General features: G+C 43.9%; 1 protein-coding gene across 1 annotated transcript in view; it reads left to right on the top strand.

The window, feature by feature from the left end:
- Adam12 (ADAM metallopeptidase domain 12) overlaps nt 1-15,596 on the top strand; it is a 256,510-nt gene that overhangs the window by 125,318 nt on the left and 115,596 nt on the right. Inside the window, exon 3 of the mRNA XM_055608905.1 lies at nt 11,824-11,902. Within this exon, the coding sequence (XP_055464880.1) occupies nt 11,824-11,902 (79 nt within the window). The remainder of the gene's footprint in view (nt 1-11,823; nt 11,903-15,596) is intronic.

Genomic DNA, 15,596 nt, shown 5'->3' with positions numbered 1-15,596 from the left:
AATGCTTACCCAATCGGCAGACCTGAGTTCTCTCCAAGGGTAGCTGGTATGCGGAAGGAACACGTACACCAGACACACTCATTCTGAAGTTCAAGGCTGTGTCCAAGGATTAGAAGGTGTTTGAGCCCCGTGCCAGCCAAAGTTACATGCTGAGACTCTATCTCCAAAGAAACAAAAGAAGTAAAGAAGTGTGTTGGTTTGATGGTTCCTAACGACTTGCTAAATATTTCATTAACACTGGCAATTTAGAAACAGTTCCTGGAAGATGTTTTATATATTCACATACATGAATGTATATATGTGTATGTATATGTATATATATATATATATATATATATATATATATATATATATATATGAATATATCTTTCTAGTGTATGAACTGAATACCAAATAGATTCTAGATGGTAGACTTTTTAAGGGTCAGAGTATCTTATCTCCTCAGGATTTTTGTTGATATTGATAGTCATTGACGTTAGAGTAGGACTAACTTCTCTATCCTCAAAGCAGGAACGTGGTAACAATACCATTACTATTGCTATTATCTGTAACTACCTTTGATGGATCTTCCTCATTCTTAATTGGGTGTGTGCATGTGTGTGCTGTGTTTGGTAGATGTATGTGTCTGTGTGCGCACATGTGTAAGGAGGCCAGATACCAGTGTCTTCATCTGCATGCGCCTCACTGAACCTGGCACTCACTGACTGGCTAGGCTGGCTGGCCAGTGAGCTCTGGGAGGCCACCCATCATCTCCACCTCCCACCCCTCAATGCTGATATCCAGCAGTGACACATGCCATGATATCCAGCTTGTGCATGGACGCTGGGGACCCAGGTCTTCATGCTTGGGTGTCAGGCAACTCCCCGACTGAGCCCTCTTCCCACCTCTTAGGCTTCGCACAAGTGATGTCCCTCACAGCCTATTTTGAAGCCCCAGCTCCCAGCTGCTTGTGCGCATTTGAGAGATTTTTGGAGGCTTGAGGAAGTGAGGCCTAGTTGGAGGAAGTAGATAGTTGGAGACAGGGCCTTAGGAGGATGTTGTCTCTATATGTGCATTGTCTCTTCTCCATTCTCCTTTCTCTCTGACATAAAGAACCTCCTCCACCCCACATGCCTAATGCCATTATGTCATTTTGTCCTGGGCACAAGTCCAGGGGGTAACATACTGAATTAAACATGTAAGGTCTTATTTTACCTGGGTTTGATTACAGAAACTAATAAAATATTCTATAAATACTAGTGCATGGGTACTCTGGAACCATGAGCAAACATAAGTCCTACCTCCCTAACCTGCCTACAGGGATTTTGGTCATAGCTACGCAGCTCATTCAGCACATGTCTACGGAACACACACTAACCTGGAGGCACTAGCATAAGAACTGACGAGACAGGGAATTGACAGTCTCTGCCCTGATGGGGCTGCACACCTCAGACAAACCACTGAGCAACTAAGGAATGGTCAGGGCCCAGAAGATGAGCAAGCATGAGAGGAGCAAAGAGGAGCAGGCAGGCAAGGTCGGTTCTTGGGACATTTGTAGAGTACAGATTAGGGAGCGACCATGAAGAGAAAGAGAAGGTACACCGCAGATCACAACAAGGAGGGACACAGGCTTTGGGGAGCCAAATGGACTCACACAACCCAGCAGGGAGAGAGCAGAAGGGCCTGGCTATCCAGAAGAGTCTGTCAGAAGCAGTGGGACTGTAAGCAGGAATGACATGATTTGAGCTTTCACTTTAAAATATCACTACAGCTGCCATATGGTGAGGAGGAAGGACCACAACTGTACAAAAATGAGTATGGGGTTCTGTTAGGCTCCCTTAGCAGGTAGATGAGAGAAAATGGAGAGCTAGAACAGATGACAGGGTGACTGAAGAGCGCCACAGACTGGAAGTGATCATTACTCCTGCTTTGTGGGGGCTGGACAGATGACTCAACAGTCAAGAGCGGGTACTGCTCTTATAGGAGACCTGAGTTTGACTCCCAGAACACGCATGTATGCAGTTCAGGACTGCCTCTAACTCCAGCTAAGGAAACACGGAGCCCTTTTCTAGCCTTCAAGGACAACTGCACTCACATGCACACACACACACACATGAGAGAGAGAGAGGCTTTCCTGCACTTAATTAAAAATAATAATTACCTTTGGTAAGTGTACGATGCGCCCTGCTGTAGCTAAGAACACTCCAGCATGGGGTCAGGCCCTGTTTCCAAGGTCATAGAAGACAAGGCAGAGCCAGACTGCTCTGTGGGGGTAACTACGGCCCACTCTGAAGAAAGATTTGTCTTCACGTCTAAATTGTTCTCCATTGAAACTGCACCCCCGCCGCCCCCCCCCCCCGACATCCTTCAGAAACTCACAGAAACCCTTTGGAAACTGAAAGCTGGTCCCACATATGACAAGGAAGCCAGAGTGACCGCACTCATCTCTGACAGCACCAGGCAGGCTGAGCAGGCCTCAGCGCTAACCCTCTTGCACGCTACATGCAGTTATTCAGTTGGATAAATTGTTCCTTGAAATGACCATCGAAGCCTTGTGCTGGGTAGAAATTAACCTTAAAAAATAAGCTGACTTGGCTTCTGGAGTCAAGCCCAGTTGGTTGTTTTCAGACAATGCCTGGGATGTCTGAAACGGATATTGTTTATTATCGGTATTAGGCAGGCTTGATTTTTCAGTTACATGACTGAGCTTACAGTGGCCCATTCTGTAGAGACACAAATGGCCACACCTGAGCAGGTGTCCTTCAGACTCATACTGCTCCTGTGCCTTAAGCGAGTACAAACTAGAAATCCTTCCTAATTGCTTTCAAAGCCATAGCACCACATTAAGCATAAACTGTTCATTTACAGGGAGAGGAGCAGAAAGGCCATTTGTCTGACCAAAGGATATTAGAAGTTTAATTAGCATAGAAATAAAAATGGGCTTTAAAACCAAACTGCACACACACCAGCTGTGTGACCCTGGGAAAGTTGCTAACTGTTCTGTGCCTCTGACTTCTGATCCTAAAACGAGTGCCTACCTGCCAAATACGTTGTAAATATGAGATCTAAACATGTGAGGCAGTGATGCAGCTCAGGGGGAAGAGCACTCGCCTAGAATACTCGAGGGCTTGGATGGCATACGCCAGTAATCTCTCTGCACTCAGGAGGTAGAAAGATAAGGATCCGAAGTTCAAGATCATCCTCCACTACACAGCTAACTTGACACAAGCCTGGGATAGAGAATCTCCTGTCTTGGAAAAAAACAAAAATAAAAAAAAAAATATTTGAAAGTGCAGATAAAATGACTTGGCCTTGTAGGAGCTCCAGCCAATTCTGCCTGTTGCTGCTGCTGGTGGTATTAGTGATTATTTTTCCTTAAAGAGAAATGCTGAAACTTCAGAAAAGGCACTGTTTTCACAGGCTAACAGAGCACTGGAAGCAGGCAATCTAGCTCAGACATTGTGATCAGACATATATTCTCAGAGAAGTGACCACAGGACTTCACTATTATCTGTGAAAATAGTTAATTGCATTTTCAACTTTTCTCTCTGTAGGCCATCTCCCCCAACTTTATTAAACTTGATAATTCTTATACAATGATGATAGCCCACATTCAAGACTTTCAAATGACATGTGATCATTTAAAGCAAGAGACAGTCGCCCAAGGACTTGAGGCTTTCACTGGGAGAGCTGAGGATTAGGAAGAAGACACCATCATTTTCACCTGCTTTTACATCTTGACTGGACAGACAGTTGACAAATGAGTCCAGTGATGTTAATACTGACTGTCAGCTTGATAGAACCTAAAAACACCTGGAAGACAAGCTTCTGGGCACAGCTGTGAGGACTCATCTGGATTAGGTTAGCCTCTGGGCATGCCTTGAAGGTTAGGTATTTCTAGGTTAATTGAGGTGGGAAGCCTTGCTCTAACCTTGAGTAGTATCATTCCCTGGGCTGAATCCTCACACTGGATAAGCAGTGGAAAGCAAGCTGAATACCAGCATCTGCCTCTCTCTTCTGACTGTGGATGCAACCTTCCCAGCTGCCCCAAGCTCTCCCATCACACCTTCCCTGCCATGGTGTGTGTCCTCTACATGTGAGCCAAAGCAAAGCCTTTCTCCCTGGAAATTTTGGGATATTTTTTTTATTAATTACACTTTATTCACTTTGTATCCCCCCTGTGGTTCTCTCCCTCCTCCCGTCCCAATCCCTCCCTTCCTCCACCCTCTGCATGCATGCCCCTCCCCAAGTCCACTGATAGGGGAGGTCTTTTCCTTCCTTCTGATCCTAGTCAATTAGGTCTCATCAGGAGTGGCTGCATTGTCTTCCTCTGTGGCCTGGTAATGCTGCTTCCCCCTCAGGCGGAGGTAATTAAAGAGCAGGCCAATCAGTTCATGTCAGAGACAGTCCCTGTTCCTATTACAATGGAACCCACTTGGACACTGAACTGCCATGGGCTACATCTGTGCAGGGGTCTTAGGTTATCTCCATGCAACCAAGGACTATGCATGGAGATAACTTTGGGATATTTTAGCACAGCAACAGGAATGGTGCCTGAAACAAGTCCTGTGACTTGAAAGAGATTTCTGCTGAGGTAACACTGGCAACAGTGGCATCTGAAAGTAGCTGAACTCAAGAGAGCCATCCCAAAAGACAGCAATGGCATCTCATTTCTTATCTTTGTTCCAAAACTCTGCACATTTCTTACTTACAGACGGAGGCAGTATATTAAGAAATTACTTGGCAGAAAGCTTGTCACCTACAGCTTCCAAAAGTCTGAACCAACAGTTTTATTTGTTGTAGTTTCTAGAAACCAACTAAGAAAGATCTGGGCAAAGAGAACTTTGTTGTTGTTGCTGTTGATGATGATGGCGATGGTAGTGGTGATGATGGTGGTGGTGATGATGATGGTAATGATGATGATGACAATGTTGTGTTCCATAAAAGACTGCACAACATTTTTGTATATTTTGAGCATTTTAGTAAATGGGTGTCTTTCACTATCACTTTCCACCTCATCTTTAGAAACAGGGGCTCTCACTGAGCCGAGAGCTCACTGATTGACTAGACTGGCCACCAGTGAGCTCAGAGGGATATGCATGTACCCTGAACCTCAGTGCCAGGGTTACAAATGAGTGCAACCATACCCAGTTACTCCATGAATACCGAAAATCCCTGATCAGGGCCTCATGCTTGCATGGCAGGCACTTTCCCCACCCCTCTCTCACTCTATACTCCCTGCACTAGTTTTTTAGTATACCCTCTACCCCCTCACATTCACAAGCCTGTGACTCTGGCCAGCTTACAGTTTTTGCTACAAACCAGAAAACACCCCTGGGATCCAGGAGGGTATGTGCTGATCTGCTTCTTCATATTTACTCTGGATTTGCCTACCTCTAATTCACATCTAGATAATATTGATAAAAGGTGGCCATCAACCCAGATCCTGGCTTCTCACTATGCTTTCTGTGGTGTTCTGTATTGTGAAAGCTTTAGATGCTTCAGCTCTGAGTTCAGGCATCTTAGCTGCATTTCCACATTCCAGCAGAAGAAAACCATGACACACATCCCTATACGAATGACCTTGTAATTTGCGGAATAATAGTCTGTGGTAAAGTAAATTTGCAGCAGAAGATGGGCTCGTGTCAGAGGCTCTGTCTGAGTATCAAATGGTCTCCAGGAGGACTTAGTCACTGAAGTCTACACACACGTGACTCAATTGCAGAGAGCATCCACAGTGCCTGCTGGTGGTGACTGGCAGCAAGAGGTGTCTTGTGACATTTCTGTATGACTATGTAATTAAGCCCACAAGCCACACGTATACTCTTCAAGGAAATAATAGGGGGAAAAGTTGACATATCAATTCTTGTAGCCCAAGTAATCGTTGCGATTCCACCATTTCTCTGTTTCCTTCATTTTAAACAGTTTTGAAATAGATGCCAAGGAATTGGAGTTTATCTAAATGACCTTCAAGCTTTGAGATTGTTTATTACTATTACAATGATTGTTGTCGTTACTATTACTAGTTCATTGTTGTTGTTTGATTATGTCTACATGTGAGTCTGCTTGTAGTTATTTATGTGCACATGAGTGCAGGTGCCCACGGAGGCTAGAAGCATCGGATTCCCAGGGGCTGGAGTTATGGGTGGTTATAAGATGTCTGACATGAGTGCTGGGGACTGAACTCAGATCCTCTGGAAGAGCCGTTGGTACCCTTAAGTACTGGGGCATCTCTCCAGCCCCATGTTTCTAAAATTCTTAATAGAATGAGGTCCTGCTCATGACTGTCCCCACGCCATACCCCTTTATAGGATCAGAGAAAACCATTTAAACCACATTTCTGTTTAATGGTTCAATCAGTTTGGATCAAGTGGCTTTTCTGTAACAATGTTTGTCATAATTCTATCCTCACCCTGTGCCAGGCACTGGGCTAGTCTGGAACATTCTGCCCTGTGTCCCAGTTCACTGTGGGAATAACAAGCAAACAAAAAATAACATAGACAAGGGCAAGACCTAGGTCCAAATCCTGGCAGGACACAGGAGAAAAGTTCATTCAGTGGTGGTGGTAGGAGAGGGGTTCCCAGAGACCAAACGAGTAAGCATAACACAGGTCACTTTAATAATGAATTCATCTCCCTCAAGCTATATAACTAAATTATATAATGATAGATGCAAGGAAGTGCAAAAAAAATCCATTTGGAGGTCATTTGTGTTTTGGTTCAACATCCAAATGTCTTCAGAAATGCGTATTTTATAAGAACTTTACCTACACCATAACGTTTTACTGAAAAGCCTAAATGGCCATTTTCAGCCATGTGTGTCCAAAGATTTTGAAATCAGAAAATACAGCGTTTGGATGGAAATGGTAGGGTTCTGCTTTTCCCCCACAACACCAAGCCAAATACACAGTCATCTGCTAAAGGTACACAACCAAGAAAGGTCGCTCGCCATCGCACACTCATTGTGTATGAACTGAGTTCACCAACCCTACTCCATCCAGGTGGCCGCTGCCCACCCCCAGCCATTATCAGCATCTGCTATTTCACTGGGCCCCTCCTAGGTGTGACTCCCAGATACTATGGCATTGTCCTGGTCCTTTGTACACTCACACTGACCTCCTCTGTAGCCTTCCTGTTTCCTTCCCTCAAAATCTTTTCCATGTCCCTGTCAGAGTGGAGGCGTGTTCCAAAGCTGCTGTCTGCTCTTTGTCAACACTGTGTGTCATGGCTCCTGTTGTAGGGGACAAAAACAGTGACCTATAGCACAAGGTCCACTCCCAGCTACCTGTCTCAGCAACACACACACACACACACACACAGGCCACCTAAACAAGAGCTGCATGCACCACCACATTCACAAAGCCCAGAAACCCCCCCCCTGTATCCTGTGCCTTTCAGTGTATCCAACTCCCCGCATGAATGTCATCAGTATCTGCCCTTCTGCACATTTGTTCCAAGGTAACTGGTTCTCTCCCATCACCTTTCCCAGTCCTCCTGGGTACCAGCTCCTGGGCTAGCTGCAGACTCAGAAGCACTTCCCTGAGCCCAGGCAGAGCTCTAGGTGTGTCTCATACAGCTGTGGCTGCTCTGAATCTATCCTCCACAGATGGAGACGCTCATGCTCTACCTTACCTCCAGGGTCCAGCACAGTAATTGTTGGCTAAATGAGAGAGTTATTTAAGTACCACTAATAACAGCAAAGCAAATGGGAACCAGCAACATCAGCTCCTGGCACAGTTAAGATGCACTTCATTGTCTAGTGTCAAGAGGAAGAGAATGCCTTGTTAGGTCAACTAACCTAATAAGCAGAGGAAAGGAATGTTCTCATGAAATTAGGCATCCACCGTCTACTGCCATTTACTGATGGAGAGCCATCTAATTTGATTTTCTCTTTGGGTAAAAGTATAAGATCACTGCTTTCATATTTCCAATACACCCATTGTCCATCTGCCTTTCTTCATTTTCTCCAAGGGCCTTTGACTTCCAGCCACTTTTAAATTAGATATACATCTCAGAACACTCAGGCCTAGCACCTGCTTGGTTTCATCGAATGCGCTGGAGAGGAGGGTAGGAAGTGAGTCACCCAAAAGGCACAATGACACAAACTGTGGAGTTGGAATGAGGGCATTTGTTGTTCTTGCAAGAAGACCAGTGTTCAGTTCCAAGCACCCACGTGTTGTCTTACAACCGTCCATTCCTCCACTTCCAGGGGGTTGATGGCATCTTCCCACATCTCCAGACACCACACATGCATGTGGTTTAGACATGCATGCAGGAAAACCACTCAGACACATAAAATTAAAATAAATACTATTTTTAAGTACAAACCATGGTGTGACTTTCCCTAGGTTATCTGAACTCCCTTGTATCTCTGTTTTTTTTTTTTTCCTTTAAGTGGATATTAAGAACAGTGTCTAGAGTTAAAGCTGAGTTTGCTGACACAATCCTGTACTCTTGGAGGCTGAGCCAGGATCTGGAGCTCAAAGCTGGAGCTTAAAGCTAGACCTCTCACAAGAGATGGGGGAAAAAAAAAAACAGCCAGCTACAGTAGAGGTTAAATGAGATGCCACAGGCCAAGCACATGCCTGGGTCAAAGGAATTATTCAACAGAATGAGATGGCTACAGAAAGCCAATCAAAATGTAGGGTTGTAGAGCCTGGTCCATGAGTACATCTATAAAACACTCCCACACCTAGTTCCGCTCAGGGAACTTTGAGGAAGATGGGGTGGAAAAAATGTAATATCTAGAAAGGATCAGAGAATTTGCTGTGAGATTGTGTCTCCTAGTACTGTCAGAAACTACACCCATAACGTCCCAATATGATTGCTCTGAATATGCTGAACAAGGACAACACCAGTGAACATATCAAAGCGGGGGAGAGGGAATAGAGAAATGTGGTCTGTCTCAACACTACACAAAAAACTATAGGTGACTATAGTTGGGAGCAGGAAAGATGGCCTTCCCCAGGGAATAACAGAACAGAACAGAATAACAACTGTCCTATGCCAAACAGCCATCCTTAAAAACATACCTACAAGTAATATTACATGGAATGAACAGGTTATATTTAGGAATATATGTGTGCTTCCAATAACAATTAGTGAAAAAAAAAAAAGAGAGAGAGACCATGAGTTTGAAGGAAAGTGGGCGGTGTATATGGAAGGGTTTGGTGGGAGGAAAAGGAAAGGAGAAATGTTATAATTAAATTATAAACTCAAAAAAAAATCTAAAAGGAAGTGCTCAGCAAAATTTTAGTAGCTTGAGAAGAAGGCTGCATGGGCGGTCTGCACCATGGGGAATATCATGGTGAGTGAACAGCCCCTATGGCTTACATTCTTGAGAGCAAAGAGAGGCAAAGCGTAAACAGACAAAATAAACCAAGTTGGAATGCTATACAGGAAACCAAAGGGCTCTGCAGTGGTTAACGGTGAAGGGGCTGCTTCAGATTCCACATCAGAGGAGGGGCCGTCTGGGAAGACAGCACTTCCACTAAGAGATGAAGGGTGAAAAGAAGTCAGGCACATGACACACCACGAAAAGAACATTCCAGACTCGGGATATGGCAAATGCAAAGCCTTTCGCCGAATGTTCTAGAACCATCCACGGACTAGTGTTGGCCGGAAGAAGCGTGAACCCGCAGAGAAATTACCCCTGTTGGAAAGCAGGGTGGAGTCAAGAGTGGCACAGTTGCCTCGGCTGCCCATCCCAAGGCCTGCTCAGAGACACATAACGGGAAGAAGCAGGCAGTGGTATTTCAGAACTGTCTGGAGCCTCGGTGTGAACCTGCCTGTATTCTCTCTGACTCAAAATGCATTTCAAAGACAATTAAAATCTCCAAATGCCCCTTTCGAAGGCTTCATTGTCCCCTGTCCCATCTGTCTAGCTGGCTCCCTTCCTGCTCCCATTTGCTTTGCTCCAGACATGCCAGAAAGGTTGCCTTGTCCCTGGGAATGGACCTGCCCAGGAGGTCTGTACAGCTGCAAAGAGATGAGAACTTTGGGGCTGAGCTTTTGAGAACTTACTGTCACCAGGCAGGTCCTCTCAAATGTGTATTTTCAGACTCTAGAGGTGAGCAAAACTCTTACAGCTCAGAAGAAACACTGTCTGTGTTTAGCATTTTGCTGTTCCCACCTGAAACACTGATGGATAAATATATCACACCTCAGACCCACTGCAACAGCCGAGCTGACTTAAAATAGGCATGCGTGTTTCTTACATGTATTGAAATCCATGTAAAACAGGGATATTGCCCTTTAACAGGAACACTGTAATCTCTTGGCTAAAAGAGCACTAAGACAATGTGAGTTTGAGAAGAAAATCCTCTCCTCTATGACACTACCAGCATTCCCTCCTCCCTGAAGTGAGGTACTAACCAGACCAAGCTAGAGGGGCTTCCAGAGGAAAGAAAAGATGCTACAGCCTGCAAGCAGCTGAACCATCTTTCTTCTTCCCTTCATCACTGCAGGATAACGAGTTTGTCTGCTTCCAGCATCCTCTCCAACTGGAGGCAAGGCTAGTCTGCAGCCACACCTTGAGCCCTGAGACCAGGAGGAAAAGCCTCTTCCCAGAAGTCCTAGCACCCCACTTTCTGCAAGGGAGATCTTTGATTGGCTGTGCTTGGGCCAGGTGTCTGTCACTTGACCCTAACAAGAAGAACTGCTGGCGTGAAGAGCAAAAGCACAGCCCCTCCACCACACCTCCAGCAACTCAGATTTTGAAACCACGCTGGACTCTCCTACCCCAACAGATGAAATCAGATTCTGTTTAGGTCTCTTTCTTGCCCTTACCAGCTGGCTTCCTGAGTCCTGGTCTCTAGGTGGCCTGTCATGGCCATCTTCAGCCTGGGTGTTCTGCCATCCCTGCCCACTCTGATGAACTTTGACCTCCTCTCTCTGTTATGGCACAGTGCTGTCCAGCTCCCTCTGTAATGCCTTCTTGATATTCTATCTACTGCATCTTGCTTCACCCAGGAACACAGCACTTCCACTCTGAGACAATCCCCCTCTGTCACCCTACCAGGCTATAGCATCCTCAAGAGCAGAGACTTGTCTGATTATCTTTGTGACCCAGAAGCTAGAACCAGCAGTATATAGGAAATCTTTCTGCATTGAATTGAAAAGGATGAAATCATTCTCATAATATCAGGCTGTAAAAGCATTTAAAACCTACCTAGCCTGCATTGTGGCCTCACTGAGGACCTGGTGACTGTCATAGCTTTAGTTGGAGTCACAAAGGGCTTTCCTGAATTTAGTTTATCTTGGAAATTCAGATTTCAGTGTGTCCAAATAAGTTATTTTTTCATACCTACACCACTTTTAACATTTCATTATTGTTTTGACCTCTCCTGTGAAATTTCAATATTGATAGCTGGATCTCTCACCTGTGAGGAAAATAACTGTTTTCCCCACCGCTGCTAGTTTGTGGAACAATGTGACATCTGGGGATGGGTTTTCCCAACTTAAAAATCTGTCTGTATGACTGTATTAAAGTGTGGGATGAGGGGAGACAATGTGTCAAGGGGGAGTGATGGTGGGATATGGTGAGGATATGGTGTGTACCAAGAGTGTATGGCATGTCAGGGGAGTGTCTATGCAGGTACATGGTGAATGCTAAACTGTGTGCTTGAGAGGAATGGGATCAGAAAAGTGAAGGAGGACCCCACAGGTACAACTCTTCCAAATGTATTGCAAACTGTCTCCTACTCGGGTTCCTTCCAAATTCTCCCTGGAAACCTTAATAGGTGAAGCTCTTCGGGAATCACACTGGGTTGTTTCAGTCCCATCCCTGAGGTGCTCATGGCGGTCAATCCATCCTCATCTTTTTATGTCATTTCTGTCTCCACAGGGGACTCATTGCCAAAGGCTTCACAGAGACCCATTATCTGCAAGATGGTACTGATGTCTCCTTCACTCGAAACTACACGGTAATTCCTGCATGTTTGGATCAACAGAACTCTACATGCAATTTGTGCTGACACTTTATAGCTATTTTTTTTCCTGAGCTAATCACATGCCCATATTCTTAATTTAGGCCCCAGGAATCCTTGGAGAAGTCAGGCTCACACCTTACATTCCAGCTCTCAGGAAAGCGAGGCAGAAGGCTCACTGAGGTTAGAGGAAGTGGAGGCTATAGAGTGAAGCTCAGGACAACATGGCCTCGAAAGGAGACCCTTCCCCAAAACAAAAACTAAAGCTTTTTAGAAAGGTTTTTAGCCAGATGTGGTGACATTGACTTTTAATCCCAGCACGTTGGAAGACAGAGGCACATGGGTCTCTGTGAGTTCAAGACCAGCCTGGTCTATATATCCAGGGCTACATAGTGAGTCCCTGCCTACATGTGAAATTGGGAGAGGACTGAGAGGGATGATAATGAGTAGGTTTCTGTTACTTATCTGGACTACATAGTGAGTTCCAGACTAGCCCAGACTATAGTGAGACCCTCTCTAAACTTAACAAAATGGTATGTGGGCATAGGGATAGCCAGAGCTTTGGTTACAAGGTTTGGGCCATGGGACCCCAAGAGGCTGCTTAGAACCCAGAGCCAGGAAGGGAAGAGAGAGAATGAATAAATATGAATGAGAATAAAAATTAATATAAAGGCCAGGTGCTAGAGAAGGAACTGGATTCTACAGTTAGAATCTCACAAGAGTTGGCTTCTCTGGATAGAAGAGCTGCTTCTTGTGCAGAAGAGAACTTGTCCAGCCCCAAGGACGACAGGAAAGAATTGTCTGCCAGGTGTCATGAATTAAAAGACTTCACACACACACACACACACACACACACACACACAAGGAAGGAAGGAGGATAAAGTGGACCCCATGTGATCTTTCGCATGTGTTAAATGTTTTGGGGATTTGTTGGCCCATATCCAGATTTTGAGTATTCTCCAGTCAGACATTGACCTCAAAGCTACTCCCAAACCAGGAAAGTCTGCTGGAGCCCAGGCTGAAGCCCAGGCTAGAGTGTTCCCTAGGGAATTTTCTACAGCCCAGATGTATGAGATGATCATGCAAAGAGAAAAAAGGGTAATAAAAATATTAAAGATGAGTCCCAAGGTAAAAAATAAATAAATAAATCACAAGCCAGATAATGAACAAAGGCACCCATAGACAAAGGGGAGAGAAAATTGGTCCTTCCCAAAACAGAGATAGAAGAGTAGCCAGAGGGGAAATTTTTAAGAACAAAATAGATTTAATGGAAATTTAACAGAAATCCAATATTCAATGTGGGACAGAAGCAGTAATCAAACAGAATGTGACAACGGTGTTTCCAGGTTGAAGGGAGGTATGAATCTTGACAAAGCTCCACCAATCCCAGGAAAAAGAACCAAAATACTCCAGGGTGGTTTACAGAGAACCTACAGGATGTCAAAGACAATGTCTTAACCCTGCCTGACGCAGAGCAGTTCGTGGTAAAGGAGGGTAACTGAATCAACAGCAGATTCCTCACCAGCAATGACAGGGTTAGAACACAAGGAAGAGGGGCAGTAACCTCCCCCCTGGACCCCACGCTGAAACGCCTTTACAAAGCTAAGAAACAGTGTACAGCCTTGCTCATAAAACAGTACAAGAACTCAGCGCTCCCGGAGCCTAACAAAGGCTACCCAGTTAAGAGCAACCTGCAAAGAGCAGCTCAGCAAGAAGAAAACTGAGCACAGGGGTACAATAGCAGAGGCACTAGCAAGCAAAACAATTGCACCAAATAAACCTGTTTAAAATGGCAGCTATAACAGGGGTGACTATGTTTGGATATTCTCGAACAAGGCAGAGAAATAAACTTGAAACAGTTGAGAGTTAGTCTTGTCCTAAAAATAACAGGCATGCTGATTAACTTTGATAAGTAAAATATAAGGCACCTGAACACTTTCAGAATAAACATCTAAAGAACAGAAAAAACAATGTATTCTTCCAAATAGCAGGCTATCAATGGAAATCTTTTTTCAACCTAGTACAGGGCAGAATAAAGGGAAAGTATTGGAAAAGAAAGAGGATAAATATATAACAGAAAGGAATAAGATAATACATGAATCACATTGTATATAAATAGGTTGAATAGACTTGTCAAGACCCATATTCCCATGTATAAAATGGAAAGAAATAAATCAAAGGAAGGATAGATAGATAAACTTGAATAAAAAAATATAGCTGCTGTAGTTGTACGGATATCAGACAATTCTAGCAAAGTAGAAAGTGGGGGAGGAAGGAAGGGAGAGAGAGAAAGAGAGACAGACAGAGAGGGAGAAAGAGAGATTAATGGCCAAGAGGTCCTTGCATAGTGATAAAAGAAATGAGTCAAATAGACGGTGAGAGCCTAGGGGATGGGTCAGTTGAATAAAGGCCTTTGCAGCCTGATGACTTCATTTTGATCCACAGATGGGATGCAGGAGGTATAGAGAACTGATTACAGCTGGCCAATACTGTTGTCCATGCACACACACACACACACACACACTCACACTCACACACTCACACTCATACACACACACACTCACACACACACACACACACACACATACTCACACACACACATAAATAAATAAATAGATACATAAATAATGAAAGGCTATTGAAAAGCTGTGCAACCACTTACACTAGCACGACATTCTCAAACATATATAAGAAAAATTATTTGAAAAAGACTGTGATTTTTTTTTAAATCTACAGGTTCATGTGTAGTTAATGCTTTAGCCCAGCTCCTAACTATAGGGTTTCTTAAAATCTAGAGAATCCATTAAAATTAGGAGTGAGAGGTCTAAAGTTTTTGTTTTTACTTCTAGTTTAATAATTTTAAAACAACCCCCCAAAAGAAGCATGACTCTTAAATATTACAGTTTCTCCCCAATAAAAAATTCTCCAAAATGAAACTGGCACAACTTAATTCATCAAGGAAGACACTGAAAATCTCCAAGATTACCCACAGCCCAGGGTGAGTGGGTTGGATGGCGGGGTCTATGCTAGAAATGGGAATTTGGAAAATGAGCAGAAACTAATGAAAAGGAATGCAAATATATATATGTGTGTGTATATATATATATATATATATATATATATATATATATATCTTTTATATCTCTCTCTATAGAGAGAGAGGGATAGATAGATAGATAGATAGATAGATAGATAGATAGATAGATAGATGACCAGCCTACCAAAAAAATCTGGCCATTTGAAAAATACAAACAAAACATTAACAAGATGAACGAAAGAAAACATTGAAGGTACACCTTTTATAAAGAGACTATTTCAATCACAGCGAAGCTATGAACAATACTGATCATTATCTTAAAAATGCACAATTCTTGGAACCTGGAGAGATGGCTCAGTGATTAAGGGGTTCTATTCCCAGCACCCATATGATAGCTAACAACCAACCAGTTCCGGGGCTCTGATGCCTACTTCCGGCCTCTGCAGGCACTGCATGCATGATGTGCACAGACATACATGCAGGCAAAATATCCACATACATTAACAGCAAAGAAAGAGAGAGAGAGAGAGAGAGAGAAAGAGAAAGAAAGAAAGAAAGAAAAAAAGGAAGGAAGGAAGGAAGAAGAGAGAGAGAAAGAAAGAGAGAGAGAAAGAAAGAAAGAAAGAAAGAAAGAAAGAAAGAAAGAAAGAAAGA

Source organism: Psammomys obesus, unplaced genomic scaffold (genome assembly GCF_907164565.1).
Source record: "Psammomys obesus unplaced genomic scaffold, mPsaObe1.curated_primary_1811, whole genome shotgun sequence".
NCBI lineage: Eukaryota > Metazoa > Chordata > Mammalia > Rodentia > Muridae > Psammomys > Psammomys obesus.
The sequence above is the reverse complement of the archived record's forward strand: the minus strand, read 5'-3'. Positions and strand labels throughout refer to the sequence as shown.